The following is a 15,727-nucleotide window of genomic DNA, read 5'->3' as shown; positions in this document are numbered from 1 at the left end:
GAGGAGAGGAAACTGGCATTATTGTTGGTGAAGTAGTTAGACTTTGTTGTACACTCATGTGAGTTGAGCTTTCAGCTTGATGTTTGGCATTGGTTTTAGGTTTCCGAATGATATGATTTTGATGGTTTATGACCTCATTGAGCTTCTGTTTTGATGTTTTCTGGTTGGAGTTAAATAGTATAGATTTAGGAAAGAAGAGTGGTAATTATTATCGTTATTCGTAAATTGGGGATTCAGTAGCTACTAGAGAAATTTGTGGGATTAGTGGCTAGTTTATAGTGGAATGGAAATCTGAAGCCGAAAGAGGAAATCATGTGGTTTTTCCAGGATTAAGCTCTTTTTCTTTGATGTTTGTGGTTGGTTTTAGCTTTAGGAATTGCTGAAAGAATAAATGGGGAAGAGATAGTTAAGAAAAAAAGGAATTAGATTAATGGAGAGGAAAGGAATTGGATTAATGGAGAGAGTGTTAACGTTGGGTTTCTCTTGTTTACTAACCCTTTGATCTGGTTGGGTTAATTTTGATAGTTAGTAATGGGATTTAATTTCTGTACAGCTTGGTTTAGGTACTTGGTGATGGTTTCTGGGCTTGTTTAGGGGCTTGGTGAAGACAGGAAGCAAACTAAGACATCGGTAGCAAATAAATTTTATTTGCGAGAACACTAATAATTGAAAATGCCTACAAAACTCACAGATGTATCTGAAATAAACTCAATAATGACGAAAGCGGTATTTTTTTTAAAAATAATGAGATTAATCTTCTTAACCCCTCTTTATTTGCCAAACACAAAAGACTTAATCCCTTATCTTAACCATCATATCCAAACGGGTTTAGAATTTTTTTAACCCTTCACGATGGATTAACTAAGTTAACCCTTCTCTTTAATCCCTCATCTTTAATCCCTTTGTATAGAAATGGGAAAAGTGAGGGTAATTGTCCCAATCATTGTCCCAATTAATAAAACCTTAGGCCCCGTTTGGCAAATGGTTAATGAAGAGGGGTTAAATAGAAGGATTAATGTACTTAGCCCATTTGATAATCCGAAGGACTAAATTATTAACCCGTTAAATAAGTTTTATTTTAGCCCTTATGATCAGTTTTAGTGTTTGGGAATAACAATGATTTTGACTATTTTATTTATAATTAGAAGGGTTAAATCTTATTCCATCTAAATAGGAGTATTAGTAAACCCCTCATTTTGAGGAGTTAACTCATTTTAACCCCTCTAGAGGGGTTAACTTAACCCTTCTATATTTTTTATGTTTGGCAAATTATGGAGGGTTAACTCACTTTAACCCTTATATAGATTTGTTATGTTTGGCAGGTTAAGAAGGGATTAAGTCTCCTTAACCCCTCACTTAACCCTTTGCCAAACGATACCTTAAGTTGCAGAGGAGGACAATGAGAAGTTCTTGCAGATGTTAAGGGAACGAATTGATCGGTAATCATCAAATCTGTGATTTTTTTTAATTTGCTGACGTTTGCATTCTTGTGTAATTTTAGTTGTGTTATTATTGTTTATACGCAGAGTTGGAATCGATATTCCTATGATCGAGGTGAGGTATGAGAACTTGAATGTTGAAGCAGAGATTCATGTTGGCAATAGGGGATCGCCCACGATTCTTAATTTTGTGATCAATGTATTGGAGGTAAGTTGGTACTTGACATTTTGAAAAATTTTCTGTGATCAATGTATCGGACGTAAGTTGGTACTTGACATCTTGAAAATTTTGCAATTGTGCTTGCACTCTATACTGATACAATTTTATTTTCTTGATCAGGCTTTTGGAAACTACCTTCATATTTTGCCGAGTAGGAAGAAACCGTTATTGGTGCTTAGTAATATTAGTGGGATTGTCAAGCCTCAAAGGTAATTTCTTGGTAAAAGATAATATTTAGTCACTGTAAATTTTTATTCTCAATGTGAATAATTGGTTATATTTGCGCAATTTTTAGGATGACCTTGCTTTTAGGTCCTCCGGGTTCAGGAAAAACTACCTTATTATTGACATTGGCAGGGAAATTGGGGTCAGATTTAAAGGTTAGACATTCATATATAAAACTTTTTAAATCCGTTTGTACATCGATCTCATGGTGATATTGAACTAATCATACCTAGATCTACAGGTTTCAGGAAAAGTAACGTACAATGGTCATGGAAGTGATGAGTTTGTACTCCAGAGAACAGCTGCTTATATCGGTCAGCATGATCTTCATATAGGAGAGCTCACAGTACGTGAAACTTTAGCCTTCTGCTCGATGCCAGGGAGTTGGCACATGATATGGTAAGCATAACATGTCTCATTTCAGTATGTGTTACTTTAAGATAATTTCATATGATTTGAATAGAAATAAACATATATATCTTATGGGGGAAAATACAGACTTGCTTACTGAGCTATTAAGAAGAGAGAAAGCAGCAAATATCAGACCAGATCCTGGCATCGATGTCTTCATGAAGGTGAGCCTTAGACATTTAAATATCACAGTCAAATGTAAATAATTTCTCTTGCAAACATACGATACTGATATATATTTCCTTCGGTTTTGAATAAATCAGGCAGCTTCAGTGCCAGGACAGCAAATCGATGTAGGCACTGATTACATACTAAAGGTATGTGTTTCAATTCATTCAAATGAGAGCATATTCAAATTTAGCACTTATTAGATTGATATTACCTTTTAAAAAGTTAGAACCTAAGGATACCTTTGCTTTTGTTAATGATTGATTGATTTATTTAGTTAGTTTGGTAATGACAGATACTAGGGCTTGACATCTGTGGCAGTACTATGGTGGGAGATCAGATGAGAAAAGGCATCTCCGGAGGGCAAAAGAAGCGTGTTACAACAGGTAGTATCTATGTTAAAATTATAAATCTTAACCTCTTCATCGTATCATCAGAATTTTGATGCACTTTGTCAAACGTTCCTTCCCTACCAAAATCCCAAATTTCATGATGCATTTGTAGGGACCTTTGACATTGTACCAGAGTGATCAGGTTCAATCTTTACCACCTATGAATTTAATATGGATTGTAAAAGTTTTGATACCGCCGTGTGAATCCACTTTTCAACCCATAGGAACAGCTTTCGGCTGGGATGCTACAGTACAAAATTATAACCCTCATCAACCTTCACCATAACTTTTTGAAGTTTTGGTGTAATAGCAGGATCCTTTGACACTTAAGGAACCAAGATTCCAATCCTATTGTGTCTGCACTTAAAGCAGATTTTTCAGGAAGAAAAATACTAATGCATAAAATAATCAAGTTTTCTGGCCAGGGGATGCTACAGTACAAAATTATAACCCTCATCAACCTTCACCATAACTTTTTGAAGTTTTGGTGTAATAGCAGGATCCTTTGACACTTAAGGAACCAAGATTCCAATCCTATTGTGTCTGCACTTAAAGCAGATTTTTCAGGAAGAAAAATACTAATGCATAAAATAATCAAGTTTTCTGGCCATGAAAATAGTGCTAAAGCCGCATGATTGCTTAGAATATAAAATTTCAACCCTCAATTTTCGTTGTAACTTCAAGGATTTGATATAGTAAAAAGACTTTTAGATAATGTTCCGCCTGTGCTTCCTTGCTTCCTAACTTTCATGCATGTATGCTAATGTCGTCTCTTCACACAATTCTAGGTGAGATGCTTGTTGGACCGGCAAGAGCAGTATTCATGGATGAAATATCCACCGGCCTTGACAGCTCAACAACATTTCAGATTGTCAATTCACTCAGGCAATCCATTCATATACTAGGAGGAACAGCAGTTATCTCCCTCCTCCAGCCTGCACCGGAGACATATGACCTCTTTGATGACATTATCCCACTCCCTGATGACCTTATTGTATATCAAGGTCCCCGCGATCATGTGCTTGAGTTCTTTGAGTACATGGGGGTCAAATGCCCAGAGAGGAAAAAGGGGTAGCCGACTTCTTACAAGAAGTAGGCCATTCAAATTCACAACTCATGCAGAATAAAAAAAAAAGTTAATTGCACATAGGCACATTGTAGTACCTTTGTTTTAAACTTACTATTCAAATGCCCAGAGAGGAAAAAGGGGTAGCCGACTTCTTACAAGAAGTAGGCCATTCAAATTCACAACTCATGCAGAATAAAAAAAAAAGTTAATTGCACATAGGCACATTGTAGTACCTTTGTTTTAAACTTACTATCCTTTAGTTTCATTGTTACGGATAAAGATGCCTTAGGTTAAAATTTTTTGACTTTGTTACCCTTAGATAGATCACTTCAGGAAGGTTCAATGTCTGCCAAAATTTCACCAGTCACAATAAATAAATAAATAAATAAAAATAAATCCCGAAGGGCTATTCGTAACAATGAAACTACATGAATAGTTAGTTTAAAACAACGATGTTGCAGGGGAACTATATGCAAATAACCCACAATATAACCCTTCTTCATTTAAATGATACTTGAAACCCCTTTATTTTTATAGGTGACTTCAAGGAAAGATCAAGAACAGTATTGGACACGCAATGATGAACCTTATCGGTTTATACCTGTCATAGAGTTTGCAAACGTATTTGAATCATTCCACATTGGCAAGGACATAAAAAACGAGCTCTCGGTCGCATATGATAAGAGAAAGAGCCATCCTGCTGCCTTAAAAACTTTGAGATACGGTGTAAGCACGAAAAGCTAACACCGTATCTCAATGTTTTTAAGGCAGCAAGATGGCTCTTTCTCTTATCATATGGGACCGAGAGCTCGTTTTTTATGTCCTTGCCAATGTGGAATGATTCAAATGCGTTTGCAAACTCTATGACAGGTATAAACCGATAAGGTTCATCATTGCGTGCCCAATACTGTTCTTGATCTTTCCTTGAAGTCACCTATAAAAATAAAGGGGTTTCAAGTATCATTTAAATGAAGAAGGGTTATCTTGTGGGTTATTTGCATATAGTTCTCCTGCAACATCATTGTTTTAAACTTACTATTCCTGTAGTTTCATTGTTGCGAATAGCCCTTCGGGATTTATTTTTATTTATTTATTTATTATGAATGGTGAAATTTTGGCAGACATTGAACCTTCCTGAAAGTGATCTATCTGAGGGTAACAGAGTCAAAAAATTTTAACCTAGGGCATCTTTATCCACAACAATGAAACTAAAGGATAGTAAGTAGAATTTGACTTCCTCTAGATCGTTTCACGCTCTGATACCAGTTGCTGAAAATTTACCCGCCGGGGCTACGCAAAACCCCTAAAACAGTAGAAACGCGGAATAGAGAAAAATACACTAAGATTTACGAGGTTTAACAACTGTCTACGTCCTCAGGAGTCACACAGTTAATTTCTTATTAACCAACAAGAAATTACAAGGCAAGAGCAAATCTCAAACTTGAGATACCTCAATAAATACTAATTAATACTGTAGCTATAGTATTAATCTCTCTCACAAATACCCCTATTTAATTCTCTCTCAAATAGAGAATATTCCCTCACAATAAATTCCCCCTTCCTTTGGGTGTCGACCAAACCTGCAGGCGAGAATGAGTTGACGACAATGAGTTTTAGGCGAGGTTGAAGCTTTGGCGAGCTCGTGGCGATGAGGTTGAAGTGTGGACGAGTCAAGCGAGCTCGAGAATCCCACGCAGGCGAACTCAAGATCCAGAGTTGCAGGCGAGCTCGAGTTCCCCCCTTTTTTGCAGGCGAGCTTCGATTTCTCGTGTAGGCGAGGTCTTCGCAGCTGCAGGCTAGATTGACTCACTCGAGGCGCTCGTGACAGGCGAGCTCGTGGCGGATCTAGGCTGTCGATAGCCTGTCGACATCTCAGCTAGGGTTTCCCCATAAAAGGGAAACCCCATGGCTGAAGATCGATGCTTCTTCCCTCTCTCTCCTCGCGATTCTCGACGGCGGCGTGCTCCCCCTTTTTCTCGTGAACCTAGCTCTCTCTCTCTCTCTCCTCTCCCGGTGTTTTCTCTAGCGATTTTTGTGAGAGAGATTTAAGAAAGGGGGAGTTTATTGTAGGGGAATGTTCTCTATTTAAGAGAGAATTAAATAGGGGTATTTGAGAGAGAGAGAGAGAGATTAATACTGTAGCTACAATATTAATTAGTATTTATTAAGAGATCTCAAGTTTGAGATCTGTTCTTGCCTTGTAATTTCTTGTTGGTTAATAATAAATTAACTGTGTGGCTCTCGATGACGTAGGCAGTTGCCGAACCTCATAAATCTTAGTGTACTTTTCTCTATTCCGCATTTCTGTTGTTTTAGGTGTTTTGCGTAGCCACGACGGGTAAATTTCCAACAACTGGTATCAGAACGTGAAACGATCTAGAGGAAGTCAGATTCTAGTGGGAGTCATGGCCACAGATGAAGAAAAAATAAGACTTAAGAAGTTTAATGGAACAGATTTTGGATTCTAGAAAATACAGATAAAGAATTATTTGTATCAGAAAAATCTGTATCAGCAACTATCGAGGAAGAACCCAGATTCTATGAAGGTAGATGAGTGGAATCTTCTAGACAGACAAGCCCTCGGTGTTATCAGATTGATGTTGACTCGTAATGTTACGTTCAACATAGCGAAGGAGAAGACTACAGCGGGTCTTATGGCAGCACTCTCAAATATGTATGAGAAGCCATTAGCCGCAAATAAAGTTTATTTGATGCAGCGGTTATTCAATCTGAGAATGGCGAAAGGCGCGTCAGTAGCACAACATCTCAATAAACTCAACACGATCATAACCCAATTGTTTTCAGTTGAAATTGAGTTTGATGAGGAAGTTCGGGCGTTGATACTTTTGTCTTCCCTATCAGAGAGTTAGAATGCTACAGTCACAACCGTGAGTAGCTCGTCGGGAAGCAACAAGTTAAAGTTCGATAACGTTCGTGATTTGGTTCTCAGTGAGGAGATCCGATGGAGAGAGTCATGTGAAGCTACAACCTCTTCAGTATTGCATACAGAGTCAAGAGGTAGAAATTCAACCAGAGGGAACAGACGAGACAAATCAAACTACAGAGGTAGATCAAAGGACATGAGGTCCAAGTCGAGGAATCCAAGCAACAGCTCGAAGGTTATCGAGTGTTGGAATTATGGAAAGACCGGGCACTATAAGAATCAGTGCAAGAGTGCACATAAGGAGAAGGAGGCGAAGGCAGAGGTGAATGTCACTTCCACCTCAGGAGGAGATGACGCGTTGATATGCTCTTTGGAGAGCAAGGAAGAATCATGGGTATTAGGTTCTGGAACGTCGTTTCATGCCACTTCTCAGAAAGAATTCTTCGAGAAGTATGTTCCCAAAAATCTTGGATACGTATACCTTGGTGATGATCAACTGTGTGCTATTGTGGGCAAAGGTATGGTAAAAATTAAGTTGAACGGGTTAGTATTTGAGCTGAAGGATGTCAGACATATTCCCGACCTGAGAAAGAACTTAATATTCGTAGGATAGTTGGCTGGCGAAGGATACACTATAACCTTCTATGGAGAGGATTGGAAGATCTCAAAGGGCACAATAACGATTGTCCGAGACAAGAAGAATGATACCCTGTATATGACAGCAGGTGCACGTTGTTTGATCTCAGTTGCAGTAGGCAATAAGACTTTAAAGTTGTGGCACCAGAGACTCGGTCATATGAGTGAGAAGGGGATGAAGATCATGCACACAAAGGGAAAACTCCCAGGACTGCAGTCAGTGGAGATGGATATGTGTGAAGAATGTATACTTGGAAAGCAGAAGAGAGTCAGCTTTCAGACAAGTGGCAGAACCCCCAGGAAGCAGAAGCTAGAGCTCGTTCACTCAGATGTTTGGGGACCAACCACCACTGCGTCCATTGGTGGAAAACACTACTTCATGAATTTTATCGATGATCACTCTCAGAGAAGTTCTGCTATGAGCACGGGATCAGAATGGAGAGAACCATGCCCGACACGCCTCAGCAAAATAGTGTAGCTAAACGGTTGAACCAAACATTGACAGAGAGATCCAGAAGCATTCGGGTACAGTTAGGCCTACCGAAGTAGTTCTGGGCAGAAGCGATCAACATAGCAGCTTACTTGATCAACCGAGGTTCATCGGTTCTATTAGAGCAAAGAATACCAGAGGAGGTATGGTGCGGAAAAGAGGTAAGCCTCTCACATCTCAAACTTTTCGGTTGTATAACTTATGTGCATAGTAGTGATCAAGGCAGGAATAAACTTGATCCCAAGTCCAAGAAATGCACATCCATCGGGTATGGTGAAGATGAGTTCAGCTACCGTATTTGGGATAACAAAAACAAGAAAGTGATCCGCAGCAGAGATGTGATATTCAACGAGAAGGTGATGTATAAGGACATGCACAAGACAGATGACTTAGAGAGCAAGTTAACATTTATAGATGCAGATAATGTCCCAAGTAACCCTTCGGAAGAACCCAATGCAGAAGGTCCTCGGACAGAAGAGCCTATTTGACAGGATGGTGCGCAGGAGCCCGACGCACCAGCTCCGATATTAAGATCTTCTCGTCCTCCTGTGCCCAACAAGAGATACATGAACTATCTGTTGCTGACAGATGGACGTGAGCCTGAAAGCTATGATGAATCTTGTTAGGATAGAGATGCAAGCAAGTGGGAGCTTGCCATAAAAGATGAGATGGAGTCTTTCATCTCAAACAATACATGAAAACTAGCTGAGTTGCCCACGGGTAAGAATGCACTCCACAACAAATGGGTGTACTGGGTGAAAGAGGAGTTGGACAACTCCAAAAGATATAAAGCTAGGCTAGTTGTCAAAGGATTTTAACAGAAGGAAGGAAATGACTACACCGATATTTTTACTCCCGTGGTGAAGCTAAATACTATCAGGATAGTGATGAGTAGTGTATCTATTGAAGATCTTCATCTCGAGCAGTTAGACGTGAAGACGGTGTTTCTTCACGGAGATCTAGAAGAGGAGATATACATGCATCAGTCAGAATGTTTCTCATAAGAAAAGAAGAACCTGGTGTGCAGACTCAAGAAGAGCTTATATGGCTTGAAACAAGCCTCAAGACAGTGGTACAGAAAGTTTGACGGTTTTATGCATAAGGAAGGTTTCCAGGAGTGTAACACCGACCACTGTTGCTGCTTCAAAAGATATCGGTCCAGTTATATCATCCTACTGTTACATGATGATATATTGGTTGTAGGTGCAGATATAAAGGATATCAGGAGTTTGAAGCAGCAACTTCAAAATAGTTTGACATGAAGGACTTGGGTCTAGCGAAGAAGATCATTGGAATGCAAATCACGAGAGATAAGAAGAGAGGTTTCTTGCAGTTAGCTCAGACGGAGTACATCAACCGTGTTTTGTAAAGATTTAACATGGGTGATGCCAAGCCAGTGAGCACACCCTTAGCCAGTCATTTTCGTCTATCGAAGGATCAGTCTCCTCAGTCAGAAGAAGAGAAAAATAGTATAGCTTAGGTCCCTTACGCCTCAGCTATCAGAAGTTTGATATACGCAATGGTCTGTACGAGACCAGACATTGGTCATGTAGTAGGAGTGGTCAGTCGGTTTATGTCGAATCCAAGAAAAACTCATTGGGAAGCGATCAAGTGGATTCTGGGATATCTATGAGGCACCACATATAAGTATTTGCACTTTGGGAAGGGAGAGGTGGAAGTGCAAGGGTACGTAGATGCAGACTTTGGAGGTGAAGTCGATCACCGAAGCACCACCGGCTATGTATTCACTGTCGGAACTACAGCTGTTAGTTGGATGTCACAGATACAGAAGATTGTCACTCTATCCACTACAGAAGTTGAGTATGTAGCAGTGACTGAAGCTAGTAGATGCAGACTTTGGAGGTGAAGTCGATCACCGAAGCACCACCGGCTATGTATTCACTGTCGGAACTACAACTGTTAGTTGGATGTCACAGATACAGAAGATTGTCACTCTATCCACTACAGAAGTTGAGTATGTAGCAGTGACTGAAGCTAGTAAATAGATGATATGACTTCATGGTTTGTTAACTGAGCTGGGATTCATACAGGAAAGTAATATCTTGCACAGCAATTGTCAGAGTGTGATTCACTTGGCTAAGAATTCTGCATTTCGCTCTAGAATGAAGCATATTGGTCTTCAGTACCACTTCTTCAGATCTCTGCTGGAAGATGACGTGTTGAAACTGGAGAAGATTCCAGAAAGTAAGAATCCAGCAGATATGTTAACAAACACGGTGACCTTTCAGAAACTAGAGTTGTGCGCAACTTCAGTTGGTCTTCATGCATAGGTGATAAGGGCAGAACCACACAGGAGATGATGCTTGTAGAGGTAGCCTACTAACGGCAGTTTGATCTCCAAGTGGGAGATTATTAGTTTGGGTGTCGACCAAACCTGCAGGCGAGAATGAGTCGACGACAATGAGCTTCGGGTGAGGTCGAAGCTTTGGTGAGCTCGTGGCGACGAGGTCGAAGTGTGGACGTGTCAGGCGAGCTCGAGAATCCCATGCATGCGAGCTCGAGATCCAGAGTTGCAAGCGAGCTCGAGTTCCCCTCTTTTTGCAGGCGAGCTTCGATTTCTCATGTAGGCGAGGTCTTCGTAGCTGCAGGCGAGATTGACTCACAGGCGGGCTCGTAGCTAGCAGACGGGGTCGAGGCGCTTGTGACAGGCGAGCTCGTAGCTGATCCAGGCTATCGCCAACCTGTCGACAGCTCAGCTAAGGTTTCCCTATAAAAGGGAAACCCTAAGGCTAAAGATCGATGCTTTTTCCCTCTCTCTCCTCGCGATTATCGACGACGGCGTGTTCACCCTTTTTCTCGTGAACCTGGCTCTCTGTCTCTCTTCTCTCCCGATCTTTTTTTCCTCTAGCGGTTTTTGTGAGAGAGATTTAAGAAAGGGGGAATTTATTGTGGGGGAATATTCTCTATTTAAGATAGAATTAAATAGGGGTATTTGAGAGAGAGAGAGATTAACATTATAGCTACAGTATTAATTAGTATTTATTGAGAGATCTCAAGTTTGAGATCTGCTATTGCCTTGTAATTTCTTGTTGGTTACTAAGAAAATAACTGTGTGGTTCCTGAGGACGTAGGCAGTTGCCGAACCTCGTAAATCTTGGTGTTCTTTTCTCCATTCCGTAGTTCTGCTGTTTTAGGGGTTTTGCGTAGCCCCGCGGGTAAATTCCCAACACATTGTAGTACCCTTGTTTTAAACTTACTATCCTTTAGTTTCATTGTTGTGGATAAAGATGCCCTAGGTTAAAAAATTTTGACTCTGTTACCCTCAGATAAATCACTTTCAGGAAGGTTCAATGTCTGCTAAAATTTCACTAGTCACAATAAATAAATAAAAATAAATTCCGAAGGGCTATTCGCAGCAATGAAACTGCAGGAATAGTAAGTTTAAAACAACGATGTTGCAGGGGAACTATATGCAAATAACCCACAAGATAATCCTTCTTCATTTAAATGATGTAATTTATGTTCCAACTTTCAGTCTGTTCAGACGGTTGCTGGTTCCTACTATCAATCAAATGGCATTCTGGTCTTTTTCGGTTCATTTACTGGATTGACTCCGACAAATGATCATCGCAAACAAATGTGGGTGTTCATGACTTACTATGTCATAGGATTTGATCCAAACGTCGAAAGGTAAGAAAAGCTGAGAACATCAATCTAGATTTTTGGGTTAATTGTGTGTAGAACCCCTGTATTATCTTCAGATTGAATTAGTATCTCTATAGTTCTACCGTTGCAGATAGACCCCCTGAGTGAATATATTTTGACCCTTTTCAGGGGGTCTATCTGCAACAAGAAATTTTCACTCAGGGGCCTATCTGCAACAAATGAATACTTTCAGGGGATCTATCTGCAACAATAGAACTACAGGGGTAGTAAGTTAAATTTGGCGATTGTGCAGGAGGTCTATTTGCAATTAACCCTAGATTGTTTTTGAAAGTAATAATTATATTATGTTCAACTTTTCAGGTTCTTTAGACAGTTTCTGGTCTTCCTACTTATCAATCAAATGGCATCTGGTCTTTTTCGGTTCATTTACTGGATTGACTCGACAAATGATCATCGCAAACACTGTTGGATCTTTTGCACTTCTTATGATTATGGTGCTCGGTGGATTCGTTATAGGAAGAGGTAAGCTACAGAAAACATGAACAAAATAGGTTTCTGTTGTCTATCACAGGTTAAAAAAAAGCTAAAACACACTTTATTTTCATATATGACAGATGATGTGAAGAAATGTGGAAGAAATGGTGGATGTGTGGATACTGGTCATCACCGTTGATGTATGCACAAAATGCAGTATTGGCAAATGAATTCCTTGGCAAAAGTGTTGGAATAACAAATTAAAATGCTAGAATAAATAAGGTTAATAGCATGAGTTTTAGAAGTGCAAGGGTTATAAGTTTAGAAGGTGAAGAGATATAGATTATGGAAGAATAGGAGTTACTCACTCCTTTATGATATTTTATATTTATGACATTTAACGAGGAGTTTAATTTGTGACTATTGGTGTGCCTGTACGTTTTGTTTTTGAAGCCTATATAAATGGCTATTGTAATCCTTGTTTCATCAAGAAAAAATTAAAGAAATAAAAAGTAAGTTTTTTTTCTTCATTTGGGAAACTTCTAAGTTCGTTTACTTAAGGTTCAACAGTGGTATCAGAGCCACTTGATCCAATTTTCCATTCTCTCTACTTCTCATGGCTACAAAAAATAATCTTATCAATCCTCAAGTACCCAAATTATCGAAAGATAACTATGAGAGTTGGTCAATCCAAATAAGAGGCTTATTTTATTCTCAGGAGTTGTGGGAGCTGATCATTGATGGGTTCACGAAACCTACACCAGCAGTAGAAGCCACCTACACCGCCGAAGAGAAGAAGACTCTCAGAGAGCAAAGAAAGAAGGATAGTGAGGCTCGTTTTCTACTCTATCAAGGGTTGGACGAGTCTACTTTTGAGAGACTTGCCGAAGCAACAACGAGCAAGGAAGCATGAGAAATCCTTGCTACCATCTACAAAGGTGTCGAGCGGGTGAAGCGAATTCGTCATCAAAGTTTGAGGGGCGATCTTGAAGCTGCTCAAATGAAAGATGAAGAAAAAATCTTTGATAATTATTCACAATTACTTCTAATTGTGAATAAAATGAGGAGAAATGGGGAGAAGATGAAGGACATCCGAGTGATGGAGAATTTGCTCTAATCCCTCACATCAAAATTTGAGCATGTGGTGGCGCAATTGAGGAGTCAAAGAATTTGGAGGAGATCTCAATAGAGGAGCTCTTGGGATCTCTCCAAGTTCATAAATAACCCACAAGATAATCCTTCTTCATTTAAATGATACTTGAAACCCCTTTATTTTTATAGGTGACTTTAAGGAAAGATCAAGAACAGTATTGGGCACGCAATGATGAACCTTATCGGTTTATACCTGTCATAGAGTTAGCAAACGCATTTGAATCATTCCACATTGGCAAGGACATAAAAAAACGAGCTCTCGGTCCCATATTATAAGAGAAAGGCCATCCTGCTGCCTTAAAAACTTCGAGATACAGTGTTAGCACGAAAGAGCTGTTTAAAGCTCTTTTTTGAGAGAGAACTATTACTAATGAAGAGGAACTCCTTTGTCTACATTTTTAAGGCAACTCAGCTTGCGATCACTTCTCAACTTTTCAGGTTCTTTAGACAGTTTCTGGTCTTCCTACTTATCAATCAAATGGCATCTGGTCTTTTTCGGTTCATTTACTGGATTGACTCGACAAATGATCATCGCAAACACTGTTGGATCTTTTGCACTTCTTATGATTATGGTGCTCGGTGGATTCGTTATAGGAAGAGGTAAGCTACAGAAAACATGAACAAAATAGGTTTCTGTTGTCTATCACAGGTTAAAAAAAAGCTAAAACACACTTTATTTTCATATATGACAGATGATGTGAAGAAATGTGGAAGAAATGGTGGATGTGTGGATACTGGTCATCACCGTTGATGTATGCACAAAATGCAGTATTGGCAAATGAATTCCTTGGCAAAAGTGTTGGAATAACAAATTAAAATGCTAGAATAAATAAGGTTAATAGCATGAGTTTTAGAAGTGCAAGGGTTATAAGTTTAGAAGGTGAAGAGATATAGATTATGGAAGAATAGGAGTTACTCACTCCTTTATGATATTTTATATTTATGACATTTAACGAGGAGTTTAATTTGTGACTATTGGTGTGCCTGTACGTTTTGTTTTTGAAGCCTATATAAATGGCTATTGTAATCCTTGTTTCATCAAGAAAAAATTAAAGAAATAAAAAGTAAGTTTTTTTTCTTCATTTGGGAAACTTCTAAGTTCGTTTACTTAAGGTTCAACAGTGGTATCAGAGCCACTTGATCCAATTTTCCATTCTCTCTACTTCTCATGGCTACAAAAAATAATCTTATCAATCCTCAAGTACCCAAATTATCGAAAGATAACTATGAGAGTTGGTCAATCCAAATAAGAGGCTTATTTTATTCTCAGGAGTTGTGGGAGCTGATCATTGATGGGTTCACGAAACCTACACCAGCAGTAGAAGCCACCTACACCGCCGAAGAGAAGAAGACTCTCAGAGAGCAAAGAAAGAAGGATAGTGAGGCTCGTTTTCTACTCTATCAAGGGTTGGACGAGTCTACTTTTGAGAGACTTGCCGAAGCAACAACGAGCAAGGAAGCATGAGAAATCCTTGCTACCATCTACAAAGGTGTCGAGCGGGTGAAGCGAATTCGTCATCAAAGTTTGAGGGGCGATCTTGAAGCTGCTCAAATGAAAGATGAAGAAAAAATCTTTGATAATTATTCACAATTACTTCTAATTGTGAATAAAATGAGGAGAAATGGGGAGAAGATGAAGGACATCCGAGTGATGGAGAATTTGCTCTAATCCCTCACATCAAAATTTGAGCATGTGGTGGCGCAATTGAGGAGTCAAAGAATTTGGAGGAGATCTCAATAGAGGAGCTCTTGGGATCTCTCCAAGTTCATGAACAACGAATGCAAAAGAATGCTAGTTCCATAGTTTTGGAACAAGTACTAGAGTCAACATTGACTCTTAAGTAATCAAGGCTCACAAGGTAGAGGTCGTGGTCATGGTCGTGATCGGGGACATGGTCCCCAACAACAAACCACTCAAAATCAAGTAGTGACTCAAAGCTTTAGAGGACAAGGACGAAGCAATCATGGAAGATCCACACCTATGCGTGGAAACAACAAGTATGTTCAGGTGTTATAACTGTCACAAGTTTGGGCACTATGCTTTAGATTGTTGGCACAAAACTAGACCAAACCAATTTTCCCGAAGCAACAAATGATGTGGGTAACATCTCTATGCTTCTTTTTGCTAATGATGATCCAAGTGTTGAGAATGATGCTTAGTACCTTGAATCAGGTGCTAGCAACCACATGTGCGGGAAGAAAGAACTTTTCATGGAACTCACAGAATGAGTTCATGGAAGTGTGAGCCTCGGAGATTCTTCAAAACTCACGGTTGAAGGCAAAGGGAAGATTAAAATCTACCAAAATGATGGTAAGCCCGAGTATATTTCCGATGTTTACTATATTCCTAACATGAAAAGTAATATTTTTAGCATCAGTCAATTACTCGGAAAGGGATACAAAATATATATGGAGAACAACTATCTTTGGTTGAAAAATGCAAATGGAGGCCTCATAGCTTGTGTTAAGATGATAAGGAACCGCATGTTTCCCTTGCACCTAAACACGAAAATCGAGAAGTGTTTTCAAGGACTCATGGA

General features: G+C 39.4%; 1 protein-coding gene and 1 pseudogene across 1 annotated transcript; both read left to right on the top strand.

Moving 5' to 3' along the window:
• Nucleotides 1,386-13,607, top strand: LOC109844192 (annotated as a pseudogene).
• On the top strand, nt 11,605-14,162 carry LOC109844193 (ABC transporter G family member 32-like). Its single transcript, XM_020413155.1, has 3 exons — nt 11,605-11,921; nt 13,626-13,787; nt 13,880-14,162. Exons 1-3 carry the CDS (start codon nt 11,906-11,908, stop codon nt 13,936-13,938), a joined length of 237 nt encoding a protein of 78 aa, XP_020268744.1. The 5' UTR covers nt 11,605-11,905; the 3' UTR covers nt 13,939-14,162.

This window comes from Asparagus officinalis, chromosome 6 (genome assembly GCF_001876935.1).
Source record: "Asparagus officinalis chromosome 6, Aspof.V1, whole genome shotgun sequence".
NCBI classification, from domain to species: domain Eukaryota; kingdom Viridiplantae; phylum Streptophyta; class Magnoliopsida; order Asparagales; family Asparagaceae; genus Asparagus; species Asparagus officinalis.
The sequence above is the reverse complement of the archived record's forward strand: the minus strand, read 5'-3'. Positions and strand labels throughout refer to the sequence as shown.